Source organism: Microcebus murinus, chromosome 4 (genome assembly GCF_040939455.1).
Source record: "Microcebus murinus isolate Inina chromosome 4, M.murinus_Inina_mat1.0, whole genome shotgun sequence".
NCBI lineage: Eukaryota > Metazoa > Chordata > Mammalia > Primates > Cheirogaleidae > Microcebus > Microcebus murinus.
Window position 1 is genome coordinate 54673539 of NC_134107.1, and position 13317 is coordinate 54686855.

Here is a 13317-nt window from a genome sequence, read left to right on the forward strand (position 1 = left end):
CCTTTACCCTTCCAATTTGAGAGCCTGTGGAGGGAAGCTCCTCACCTGGCAAGGAAGCAGTAGACTCCGCAGACACAATAAGCCAAAGACGAAAATCTCTGTGGACTGTGGTCACATTCCTGCTTTGAGGTTGGGCTAAAAGCAGTTCCAATTCCGGGTCCGAGACCACTAGGGTCAGATATGGGGCTGAGATCAGTCCTCAGTTAAAGGGTGATACAAAGTCTAGGAATCAGACTTGAGGTTAGGGGATCAGGAGTTAGATACATGGCCAAGTGGACAGGCTTGGAGCTAGGGGATTGAGCATGAGGCCTGAGATTTCAAGCTCAGGCCCATGTGTAGAGTAGGATCCTAGAGGCCATCTCTAGGCAGGAAACCCACCTTTGGCTCCATCCAACAGTCCCAGCAAGGGCTTTAGCAGCTCTTTCGGCCAATGAGGCATCAGATGACAGTTATCTAGCACCAGCCAGTGCCCCTTGTTCATGGCCTGGCATAGAGTGCTGACCACGACCGAGACTGGGTCCCAGGATTCAGAGCCCAGGGCTATCACCTGCAGATGTTTCTGCCCCTGGGGACCAACAAAGAGATGGCAGAGTGACTCAAAGTGATGCTGGGGTGACCTGACAGACCCAGACTAATGCCACAATGATCCCCAAAGTCCCTGAGTGATCCAGAAAGATCCATGAGAATGCTGGGAGGGGGACCCCATACCCCACCCCACTGGATCCCAGTCACTCTGTGGCCAAGAAACTAGGTTCAAACCTGCTCATGCTTGGCAGCCAGTTTCTGGATGACACTCAAGGGATGCAAAGTGGCTGTGGGGTGACCAGGTGGTGGCAACAAGATCAGCATGGGCTGAGTGGCCTGACTATGTTTAAATGGCATGGTGGGGGCACCCAAGTTTTCATCCAGGGGCCGGCCCAGGAGGCTGGTGGTGAAGTCTGCCAGGGCACCTGCCAGGCACTCAGGTCGCAGCACACGCCACAGGATCAGCTTCTGGAGGAGGCTGAGTGGCTCAGAACCAGGCCCAGGTGCAGGACCCAGCACTGTGGATGACAGTGACAGATAAGCCTGCCAAACCCTGGAGTGGCCTGCCAGGGATGCACACAGCCCAACAAATGGGGGAAGCAGCTCTAACAACTCACATTCATGCCAGGCTCTTGGCCCTACCCAGGCAGGTCGAGTCACCCTCGGGACTTTCTTGCTGTGACTTGTGCTGGGAGAGGCTGCCAATCCAGGCCAGAGTGCCAGCCTCTCCAGCTCTGATGCCTTCCTTGTCACTCGCAGCAGAGCCAAAGCACCCAAGGCACCCACCAGGGGTACTTGGGTCAGGCCCAGTGCGGCCACGACACTGCCCAGCAGTTGGCGGGTCAGGTGTGTTCTCAGCAGCAGCAGATGGCTGGCCAGGTCCTCCCCACGATGAATCTCACATGGCTTCATCCTGTCTAGAGCCTGCTTGATGACAGCCAGCCAGTTCTCTGGCCTCATACGGAAAAGTGGCAGCAAATTCTGCAGTTGGCTTAGGGCCTTTATAATGGCCATTCCATGCCAAACCACACGCCGATAAGGTGCCCATAATACCATCTCCTGTAGCTTCTTCTCTTCTACCTCTTCGGAATGGGCACGCAGCTGACAGAGCTCTGCCTGGGCCCTCACCATGTTCCGCAGAAACTTAGCTGGTTTTTGACACTTCGAATTCTGGAGCAGCAGCCTCATCAGCAGCTGCTCCTGCATTTAGTCATTTGTTGGATGAATCTGGCCCTTTCCCATAGTCCCCGAACATCTGCATTCATCTCCACAACCATACCCAAGCCCACCCATCCTTATCCCAACCCACATACTGGGCTCCCAAGCACCTCAGCAGCCTCCACGGCTTCACAAGCATCCAGGGCTCTGATCTTCAGGTCCTGCCAGCGGTTCTCGAGCTCAGGACGCTCTCTGAACAAGATTTCATGCAGCATCTGTTCTTCTAGTATTTCCATGTTCAGGCCCAGATCCAGCACATTCAGCCCCTTCAGCAGTTCACGACCTAGCACTTGAGGTCACATGAGAGATGCTTAATCCCTTCCCCTTGGCAGGTCCAGGGACTGGGGTGGACAGGAATATGGCTCCCTACTCTCCTCAGCCTGCTCTGAGCCAGGTTGAGTGAAGCCCCCTAGGGCTGGCCCTGGGGGCCAAGTGTATTCGCAAAACTGCTCTGGCAGTTTTCCCTCTGGGCCTCACCTTTTTCCAAGGCATGGAGGGGCAGGGTGGTGCTCAGATAGAGACAGAAGCCAGGCTGCACCTGGGGTGGACTCAGCTGCTCCCGGTGCAGCAACCATTGCAGTTCTTGGCACTCTAGGCCCAGCTCCACGTTGGTCAGTAGCACGGGCAGGCCTGTGAGGGGAGGCAAGGACACCCTACCCACAATGCCAGCACCTGTGACGTGACCCCCACCCCATGCACGAGATCTGGCTCTGACCAGCTCCCTGCTGGCTGACAGGAGGGTTCTCGCAAGCGTCTTCGACGTAGTGCCTGGGATGAAGGGTGGAGCTGAGGTCACACTGGGGTGTGAGAAGCCTGGGGGGGGGTCACAGAATCAGGGAGGGAAAAAGGGGACAGGGTGGGGGTGGGTGGGGACCAGTTCTCACCACCAGCAGCTGCCCCCAAGAGCTGAGGACCCAGCTCTGGGTCGGCGCCTGAGAGCACACTAAGATAGGGAAGAGGTGGAGACTGAGTCTCAGAGGCTGGCTGTGTCTCCTGGCTCTCCGTCTCCTTCTCCTTCTCTTTCTCTTTTTCCTCTTTTTCCTCTTCTTGCTCTTGCACATACTCCTCCTCCTTGTTTTCCCTTTCTTCCCTCTTCTTCTCTTTTGTCTGGTGCTTAGCCTCCTGACTGTCTTCACTATCATCATCTTCCTCTTTCCTGTCCTCCTCTTTACTTTCTTTATTTTGGTTTCTCACGAGTCTCTTCCCTGGGGAAGAAAGATGCAGAGGAGCTCTTCTTAGGGGAGGAATTCACCCAAGAGCTCCATTTCACGAGGTAAGGTCTGCAGGAAGACATATTAACAAAGTTGCTTAAGCTCTCTCTCCATGATGCACATTCTTATTTGCAAAATGGGGTTGGTATTAGTGAAGACCTCATAGGGTTACTGTGAAGTTTAAATGAAGTGATACATGGAAAGCATTTATACTGGCACAGAGTAAGCACTCAGTAAATGTTGACTGTCATAATTACTACTCTAAAATACCAGGGAGGGATTCTATTCATCTCTGAAATTGGCTCCATTCCTGCCCTTTCTGTAGATTGAGTATAAGAGTCAATGTATTTCCCTTTTCTGCCTAAGCTAATTCTATCATGAACAACTAGCACAGTCCTCACTAATAAGGAAATCAGTGCCTGGAAGTAGTGATTTTAACAAGTGAAAGGCCATAAACTGTGGAATTAGCCAAGTCATGGCTGGTGTGGTGGATGCAGACAGTTTTCCACCACACCAACAGCCACGTTCACCCCCTTCTCTCTTGCCTCCTCTACTGCAAGGGCTGGAAAAGATAAATATTTGGGGTTTTTTCTAGTTTCTCTTGCAAGTGGAGGTTGCCAGGTCCACAGTTTGGTGCATTCACTTCAAATTGCTAACAAATTACCACAAACTTAGCAACTTAAAACAACACCCATTTATTACCTCACAGTTTTGTAGATTAGAAGTCTGGTGGAGCACAGCTGGATTCTCTGCTCAGGGTTACACTGGGCTAAAATCAAGCTATCAGCTGGGGCTGCAATTCTTATCTGGGGTTGGAGGTCCTGTTCCAGGATTACTAGTTTTTGACAAAATGTATTTTCTCACACTTGCCCTGCAGCTCCCTCCAGCTCAAGCCAGCAACAGTTCATTGAATCCTCTTGTGTTTCAAATCTCTCTGCATTTTGTTTCCTCCTTTCTGCTTTGAGGGGCTCATTTGATTACACTAGGCTTACCTAGATAATCTCTCTCTAAGGTCAATTGATTAGTAACCTCAATTACATCTGCAAAGTCTTCCTTGCCATGTAATACAACATAATCGTGGGAGTAACACCAGAAGGCAAAGGTCACAGGGGCCAAAATTTTTCCTACTACATTTGGCTATTCAGACTTTTGGAAGATCTTTTGCTTTCCTGAAAAAAGGGACAGAAATGGCCAGCAGCAACTCTGACATGATGCTTGGGAGGGTAGCAAACATCTTGCAACCATGATGTGTATATTAGTTTTCCAGGGCTTCCCTAACAAACTATCACAAACAATGGCTTAAAACAACAAAAACTTATTCTCTCATAGTTCTGGAGGGCAGAAGTCTGAAATCAAGATGTCAGCAAAGCTGCACTCCCTCCAGAGGCTTTAAGGGAGAATCCTTCCATGCCTCATCCAGCTTTTGGTGGTTCTAGGTGTTCCTTGGCTTGTGGCTGCGTAACTCTGATATCTGCCTCCGTCTTCACATGGCTTCCTCCATGTCTTCTCTTCTCTTATAAGGATAATTGTCATGGGATTTAGGGCCCACCCAGATAGTGGGTGATCTCATTCAAAGTTCTTAATTACATCTGCAAAGACCTTTTTTCCAAATAAGGTCACATTTTTCTCACCAACTCAACTTCTTACCCCTCCTTCTGGGGAATAAACACCCTCTCTTCCTTCTCCTAGAAAATGTTCTTTCCAATACTCCACCCAATCAGAGCCAATAGAAATATTCCCCTAGGATTTCTGAAAATTGGACAAACTTGGGTAGTGCTGAGCAGATGAGGGCAGTGGAAGATCATCAGCCTTGTAGTTTCAGAATCATTGTAATATACAGAAAAAAAATTGTAAATGTGACCACAATTATTAATATAGTATAGGCTGTTGAAGTCTGAGACATCCTGATTACAAAAATTCACTGTGTCCATTATGAAGGGAAAGACCACGTGTGGCTGAGAGTGTTAGGTAGCTCAGGCCCAGACTCTGGGAGCCTTGTGTTTACTATCCCTGCTCACCTCTACCCGAGGGCACCATGCCTGTGTTCTCTTCCAGAGGCAATGGGTTCAACCACATGAGGGCCTCGTTGCTGGGGTCAAGCAGCAGAGGCCAACGGCAACTACTGTAGTGGGTGGTACTTCGCAGAAGCAGGCCTGCCAAGCGGGCTGACTTTGCCTGTGGCTTCAATTCTCGGTCCCACTGGCACTGTTCGGACACAGAGCTCATCAAGGACAGAATACTAAAGGAAGAGCGTGTGGGCAGCAGGGGCTTCTTTGGTGGCATGTTGACAAATATTTGCTTCTGCTTCAGTGCCTGTGCCACATCATCTGGGCCCAGGGCCTCCTGAAAGCCCCTACACAGAGCCAGCCACTTGTCCAGGAGCTCTTGGCGCCGCAGTGGTGGGAAGGGACCCAGGTAGGTGATGGCGGCTGCACGTAGAAGGGCATCTCCGAACACAGTAATGCAGTGCTCCTTCACCTTCTGCAGTGGAAGGGAAGACCAGAAGGTGTTTAGGCCAGTGAGGGGGTGCAGGCAGAGGTATGGAAGACAGGGCATAAAGCAGGATATGGAGGAGAGCATGGCAAGGAGTGCAGAGATAGACAGAGGGAGGCAGTGAGGCCACAGGGAAGAGCTGGGGAATGGCATGAAATGAACTCTGGGGGAGACATCTGAAAGGGGGCTGGTTACCTGGAGCTGTATATTCCAGGAGTACATGGGGGTGAGCAGTGCAGCCTTTATGGGCCATTTGTGATATTGGTCGCTCAGTGCCCAATTGAGGGCCTCCACCACAGAGTTATAAGCAACTTGGGCATCCTCCACCTTCTTAACCAGAGCCAAACTCTGCTCCAGGAACTCCTGGACCTGAAACTGGTAGTGGCCCAGGCGAGCATGCTCCCGAGCTAGTGTCACCTCCACTTGCTGCAGCAGCAGGCCAGTGGGCAGCCCCCGGCGCTGTGCCAGCCCATAACGCATAACGGCCCAGAGCCAGGTCGCCAGTCTTGCCACAGATGCGCTGACTGCCTGCAGGGCTGCATTGCTCATACCTGGAGCATGCAGAGCTAGGTGCAACTTTACCAGCTCTGCGTCTGTCATCTTCTCCTTGGGGAAGAACACCAGCTCCTAGGAGAATGTGTGGTAAAGGGATGAGGGAAGACATGGGTGCCCTGGACCTTGACCCAATAGTCTAGCCCTGTCAAGTCTCCCCTTTACATCTCTCCTTCCTCTTTCATTCTGCCCTACCTTCCCTACCTGATAAAAATCTTCAGTGCATAACAGTTGCTTAGCACTGGCCCAGCCTGTTTCACAGTGGAAGAGGTCACACAGTGCATCAGTCACCCTGACCACAGATTCTGGTGGTGCTCGATAGCTCCGTATCTCCTCAAAGTCAGCTACTTGCAGCTGGCTCAGAGGCCCCAGAAATGCCTTGTCCATCTAAATAGGGAAGATGCATTCTGCAATGAGCTCCTCAGATGTTTCCAGGAGGGATCCTCTCCTCCTAGGAGTTCCTATGAGAGACCACTCCCAAGCCATGCTATTACCTTTGTCCCCTCCCCCAGAAGACTCCATGAGTCACCCCATCCTCTTCTTTAGGAATCCTTTGAGGGGTTTCCCTTTTCCAAGAGAAGAGCAATGCAAGGCAGGCAGCAGGAAGAGCCCACCTGTTCCAGGAACGCCTCATACTGATCCCGCAGGATATCCCGCTGCTTAGTCAGGCTCTCAATGAGGGTCTCCTGATGCCGACACTCTGTCAGCTGCCACCTGTACTGGAGCTTGATTTTCTCTAGCTGCTGCTGAAATATGCTGAGGTTCTGTGAATAGAGATCCAGACCCCACAGGTCCAGATCCTGGGCCATGTGGGAACACCCCAGGGGAAGACCCCATGGTCTTGGGCCCCCAGCATACTGCTCACTTGCTAGGGTGCCCAAGTTGAACTCCAGGTAGGCCACAGATAGAGTCTGAGCTCTGGGTCTGTCACTTATGGGTCTATGAGATATACCCCTAGAAATGCAGCCCTAAGGAAGTGGTGGCTTTTCTTGCAGCTGCTTTACCATATAGGCTCAGGCAATCTGAAACCAAAGCCTGTGTATGTAACTATTATCCTACACTCCTTGTGTTGCTTGTCCCATTAGGAGCTGTTGCCACAGTAGACAGTTCTCTTCCTCTTGAGACATTCTCCTTCCTCAGCCTTCATGATACTATGTTCCCCTTTGGCTTTCTCTAGCCATCTCTGGCTATAATTTGCGGTCTCTTCCTTTGCCATCCCTTAACTATTCCTTAGCTATTTTTTCAGGGCCCCCTTCTCTTCTCACTCTACACTTCTATACACCCTCCCTAATTTCATGGCTTTGATTACCACTTAGATCCTAAAAACTACCAAATCTCTCTCTAGCCAGGTTCTCTCCCAAGCCCCACACCATGTATCCATCTGCTTAGTGGAAATCTCTTACATGTCTCAAAGGTCCCTCAGATTCCACAGTCTTCAACCTGGATGTATTGGCTATGCCCTTTGGGCTCCCCTGCGATCTGATTGCTCTCCTTGTATGTTCTTTCTCTCAGAGAACTGTGGCAAAATATATTCAGGTTTCCCAAGGAAGAAACCTAGTTATTATCCTTGGCGCCAACTCCTCTATTCCCCCAAACTCAGCCTATCTTTGAAAGTTTTCAATTCTAACTCCTAAATGCCTTTCCTTCCACCCCCATTCCCAATATTCATCATGCATGCTCTGGCTCCCTCCTGACCTTCTGCACTGACTTTCCTCATTGGTCTCTCAGTTTCCACTCTTATTTACCCCTCTCATTCCCTCACTGCAGCCTGATTGGTTTTCTAAAAAATGAATCTCTTCATCGTCATGAGCTCTAACACTTGTCACTTCTACATTTGGGTTGACAATGCCTTTGTGACCAGGCTCCTACTCATCTTTCCAAGGTCATATCTTTTCTCTCTCACAGCACTGTGCTTTCCAGCCAGTCCTTACTTTCATTTCCCCCAACATGGCACACGTTCTCTTGCCTTTACGCCTTTGCATGTGCTGTTACTTCAGCATGGGACATTCTTCCCCTTAAACGACTGACCGAATCTTACCTAACCTTCAGGCATTATGTTTGTTGTATTTCATTCAGTTTTTAAGGAATGTTTAAGGAATTCATATTTTGAGTCCCTACCATGTTCTATACATGTTCTGTGCTATACACTGGGGCACTATGCTTTCTCTAGAAAGCTTTTCTTGATACTTCAGAACACTCAGACCTTCTCTGCCATAACACTGTTGCCTGGATGAATCTGTACCTTCCAGTAAGCTGTACCTTCCAGTAGGCACTGTGAAGGCAAATACAGTGACTTATCTCCTTTTATTAGAAGGCAATGTAACCTAATATTAATAGTAACCAACATTTATTAAGCTCTTAGTATGCGCCAGCGCCTTTAAATGCTTTACATGTGAGATCTCATTTAATCTTCATTACATCCATATGAGGTTAGAGAATTCTCCTCAAGCACTCTAGACCTCTGTTATCTCACCTGTAAAATAGGGAAAGGACAGCCACTTCAGAAAATTGTGGCAAGGATTCTAACTTTCCATCTAAATGTAAATGTAGACAGAAATGTAGATATATACATTAATATTAATGAATGCCTGGACAAAAATATATAGAGTTCAATTAATTTTTGTTGAGGACAATAACAAATAAATGAACCAATTGACTATGAGACAGAAAAGTGATGGGGGGGGCACCCAGAATGATGATTAAGTGGGTGGTGATGCCATTTCCTGGGGTGGGTAACATTGGCAGAAATATTATTAGAAGTATTATTTGAAGACAGACTATTATGTATGTGGAGTGAATGACCAAGGGATCTGACTCTAATTGACCTCTGAGATTATGTCTCTCATCCGTATCTTCAGTTAATTGTGTTGCGCTCTGACAGAGAATGGTAGCACCCCTAAACCAGGTGAACAATTCCTAGTTTTCATCATCTTGGGAAAAGGTAGGAATTTGGAAAACATGGGAAAGGGGATTCTTGTTGCCCTCTTACATTCTTTTCTTTTCTTTTGCAACTCGACTGAATCTTGAGGTTTCATCTAAGCTGGTCATCCTAGGTATGGAGAGTAAGACCTTGAGAACTTCAGGGGGCACCAGTTACACAGAACACAATGAAAACCATGTAGGCAGACATAACAGAAGCCATGCCTCTGGAGCTGTGCAACACTGGGGGACAGTCCTGAGGACACCCATCAGAGGAGACTGGCTAGGCATTAGGAGCTTAAGGCCTGAAAGCATAGTAGAAAGTCAGTCAGATTATCCAAGTATGAGATGGGCTTTAGTTCACTTCTCGTAGTTATCCCTGAACATTTATCAAAGTCTTGTATAGCAGGAAGCAGGGGGAAGTGCTGTTTTAGAATTCCTCTTATTAAAAACAAAACAACTCTTTAGTCTGGGAAAACACCTTTAACTGGGAGTATTTTGCTACAGAAGGTATGATAACTCTCGTGCCCACCAGTTTTAGCCAGATACGAGAGATTTGTTTATTCAAAGAAGAAAATTGCTCTGTATAAGAAAGCAAAAGGATTTGAGTCTTTGACTAGAAAAAACTCTCTTATTACATAAGCCTATATGTGGGGAGCCCTAAAGGAAAAATGCAATGGCTGAATAACATTGTAGAGCAGGAGTTGGGGAGACAGGAGGGGAAGGGATAAGTTGGTCACTGGGAAGTGCCTGGTAGAGGAGGGTGACTAAGAAAATGCAAGACATTGGTATCTAGTACACCATTATAAATCTACTTTTGGTTTTGTGCTATAATGTAAATTTCCCCCTACTGCCACCTCACCCATCCACCTTTCCTCACTGCACCGTATTTGTTGCCTTTGCAGAAGAAAAAGGTGTAGGGACAGAGCACTATGAGAAAAGAGGATAAACACAAGAGGTGAACCAACCACCAGTGATAAAGAATTCAAGCGAGGAAGAAGACATGAGTGAGAGGTGACTGTGAGATGTAATCCCTGCCCCACCCCCTGGGGAATCTATAAAGATCTTGGGAGCATACGGAACTTCACCCAGTCAAGGACCTAGGGGCAACCAGAAGCAGACATTTGGTTTTCATGCATTATAAACAATCAATCTGGCCTCTGCTGTGTTATGGGGATCTTTTGAATGTCAGCTCTAAAGGAGGTGGCAATAAGGATTAGAGAGATTCCCCCAGGTAGAGGAGGACCCTAGGGAGACACGAGCTATGGTTCACTCTGGTTGATTCTTCCCAAGTCCTTTTTTGGGGTCTTGCTTTGACACTACTGTGCAAACCTCACAATATTCTCTCCCTTACCTTGCGGGAGTCTATCAGCTTCTGTTCCAAGCTGAAGATCAGGTTGGCATGGGCATTGTGCTCGTTAATCAGCATTTTCAGATTCATCATGGCATTCTGGATCCTGGAGATAAAATGTGCCAGTGCTGCACCCAACCAAGGAAGCAGAAAGAGGTACATTGCAGGGGCTGGGAACACTCACTGCTTAGCCTTGTTCTTCATCTGCAGAATCATCTGTTGTTGCAGTAGCAGGAAGGTGTCCAGAAAGTCTAGGAAGGTCTTGGGGGTGACAAGTGGCAATACAGGGCACAGTTGCTTGTGGTAGCAGGCAGCCGAAAGGTGGATCCAAGCCATGGCTTTGGCCACACTGGGAATTGAGGCCTGGAGGTCTGGGCCCTTCCATAAACCTGAAATGGGAATGGCTTTAACCTGGCCTTGTGAGCTTGTAGGGAAATGGGAAAGGAAAGGGATCCTTTCCCAGCTCAGGAAGAAAGGTAGAAAATGTGAAGGGGGCTCAGTAGGCTCAAGAGAGAGACAGATACTGACTAAGATAATAACCCTCATTAGAGCTTGGTTAAGACAAGTGGTGAGGACAGGTAGAAAGGGCTCACCATCATCAAGGGGTAGACTCTGAGCACGCTCCAGGTGGTGCTGGGCCACCTTGACCAGGGCAGCTTGGTCCCAGGGTTCATAGTGGTCAATGCTGGCAGTGGCCAGTTGAAGGAGCCTCAGAAAAAGGGTGGAGGACATCTGCTTGCGGCTCTGTTCATCTTCAATCAGGAAGAACATGTGCAGGTGGCTGCATACTTGCTGGTAGAACCTGTAGGCCAGGGGCTCAGCTGCTGTGCTCCCTTTCTCCTTCTTGCCCACCTTGGTCCCAGTCCCAACCCTGACCCCTTAGCCCTGATCTACTGAGCCCTCATAGCAGCCCATAGACTTCCTTGTGACCTTTTGGCCAGGATAGAGTAAGAGCAGAGCAGACTTGGGTATGGGGTTCCTGGCCTCACCTCGGTAACACCATTTCCTTCTTGATGTTCTGTTTGGCACCAGTGTTCTCCCTGGGGAAGTGTTCTTCAATGGCGTCCAGGTCCACCTCTGTGTACTGATCAGGGAAACTGCCTGAGGTTGCCAGGGCCAATAGGCGATGAAGGGTTATAAGATTCACACGCTTGGGCACCAGCAGGGCTACTGGTTGTCCTAACATGCCAGCATGCCAGCTGGCATCTCGTAGGCACTGGAGAATGTCCTCCTCTGACCCAGATGGCAGATGTAAGAGGCGGGCCTGACAAATGCAAGAAGCCAGAGTGATAGCAGTATGGCGCCCAGTACCCTCAGCCTGTGAGAGCAGTAGGCCATGCTGCCGGGGCTTGGCCAGCATCCGGACTAGGCGGGCCACATGCTGGGCCATGGAGTGGCATCGGGCAAGGTTGGGGCTCAGCTTCAGCTGAGAAGCTGAGGTGGCCAGCTGCTCCTCCAGGCTCTCCCATTGTCGTTCCAGGTACAAGTTGGGGCTCTCAGAGTTAGACCTCAGTATCAGCTCCTGACTGAAGACCAGATCTGAGGGCTTTTCCTGGGGACGGAGTAGTAGCACTGGTAGCAATAGTGGTGAGATTTGGTCCATCTGGGGTGCCTTATGCCACCAAGACTTGGATGATTTATTTTCCTGGAGCTGAGGGCTGGAAGCCCTTGTGTCTTTCTCCTGCCTTATCTCGTGACTGATGCTTTCTCTGGTCTCCTTGATTGCTGGCTTTATGGATGGTGTCTGAGTTGGATTAGTGGGGTATGAGCTTCTGATGATCTGAAGGCCATAAGGGTCCTCTTCCTCCTCTGTCTCACTGTTGCTATTGCTTGAGTCCTCCCACTGGGCCAACTCCCCTTCGGATTCCACTTCAGGCACCTTCTCCTCCTCCTCCTCCTCCTCCTCAAGGTCCTTACCCAGGTGTTGGGGCCGCAGCCCACAGCAGAAGACACTCTGAGCTACTTCTAGGAGCAGCTTGGCACAGTAGGAGCGTTCCCTAGGGCTGTCTAGCTGGTCACAAAATATTCTCTGTGCCTCATGCAACCAAAGACGCACCATGTTGCGCGTGGCCACCATAATGTTCAGGCGAGTGCCACGCAAGCCTGACACCCGGCGCAAGTGCTCCTGGTGTTTGGGACAGTCCACAAAACCTCGAGAGCCTATTCTGGTGGGCAGCAGCTGCAGGCTGCCCAATAGCTGGCTCACTGAGTGCAGGGAAAAGCGGTAGTGTGGGCAGAGGGGTGAAGGCATGAAGCAGTTGCACACAGCCTCCCAAGCCTCTACTGAGGCCCAGACCAGAGCTCTTGCCAGAACACCCTCCCGCTCCATAGAAGGGAAGCGCTCAAGCCAGGCCTGAATACCAGGCACATGCCTGCTCACCAGGGTGGCCTTGGTCATGCTTTCCAGGGCCAGCACTGTGAAGAGTCGAAAGAGGCGTGGGCATAGTGGACGCTCACAGTAGCCTGGCACTGTGACAGTGGCAAGGAAGTTGACTATAGGCTGCAGCGTCTGCAGTTCCAAGGTGCCATGGGCATACACAGTGCCGTTTATGGCCTGGCGCAGAGTCTCCAACACCGGCTGGCAGCTCTTCTCTGGGTCTGTGGGACATGAAAAATAATGGTGAGGATGTGTGCAAGTCACATGAGAGTGTCATCCTGTTCCTCCTAGTCCTGCCTCCCAGGTCTGCTTCTGGTACACACAGCGTTTTAAAGGAATTTTATGCACCTCATGTGTTGGGACTTGCTCAGGTTTAAGTTGTTCTGCCTCCCCCCTATTCTCCCTAAAATTGAGTAATTTCTTCTCTCCCAGATTCTACCTCTATGACCAAATATTATTAACTGAAGGTTAATGAATGGTAAGATTTGGAAGCTGAGACGATAGAAACCAGGTCTGATCAAAATCAGGGGGAAAGTGTAATCATTTCAGTCAGAGAGTGAAGTTTATATCACATGTATGCTTTTTAACTTTAGTAAGACATGGTTTACATAAAATATAATGTATATATTTTACATGTCTAGTTCAATGAGTTTTGACAAGTATAAGTGTAT

General features: G+C 49.4%; 2 protein-coding genes across 2 annotated transcripts in view; one reads left to right on the plus strand and one right to left on the minus strand.

The window, feature by feature from the left end:
* The window catches only part of RRP8 (ribosomal RNA processing 8), a 51828-nt gene that overhangs the window by 32639 nt on the left and 5872 nt on the right, over positions 1–13317 (plus strand). The window lies entirely within an intron of this gene.
* The window catches only part of DNHD1 (dynein heavy chain domain 1), an 84810-nt gene that overhangs the window by 3896 nt on the left and 67597 nt on the right, over positions 1–13317 (minus strand). The window contains exons 24-36 of the mRNA XM_076002224.1: positions 11259–12867; positions 10863–11071; positions 10454–10658; positions 10273–10375; positions 6614–6763; positions 6204–6386; positions 4973–6074; positions 2628–2948; positions 2221–2373; positions 1854–2032; positions 760–1725; positions 379–565; positions 46–168 (exon numbers count right to left, since the gene is read on the minus strand). Coding sequence (XP_075858339.1) covers positions 46–168; positions 379–565; positions 760–1725; positions 1854–2032; positions 2221–2373; positions 2628–2948; positions 4973–6074; positions 6204–6386; positions 6614–6763; positions 10273–10375; positions 10454–10658; positions 10863–11071; positions 11259–12867 — 5490 coding nt within the window. The remainder of the gene's footprint in view (positions 1–45; positions 169–378; positions 566–759; positions 1726–1853; positions 2033–2220; positions 2374–2627; positions 2949–4972; positions 6075–6203; positions 6387–6613; positions 6764–10272; positions 10376–10453; positions 10659–10862; positions 11072–11258; positions 12868–13317) is intronic.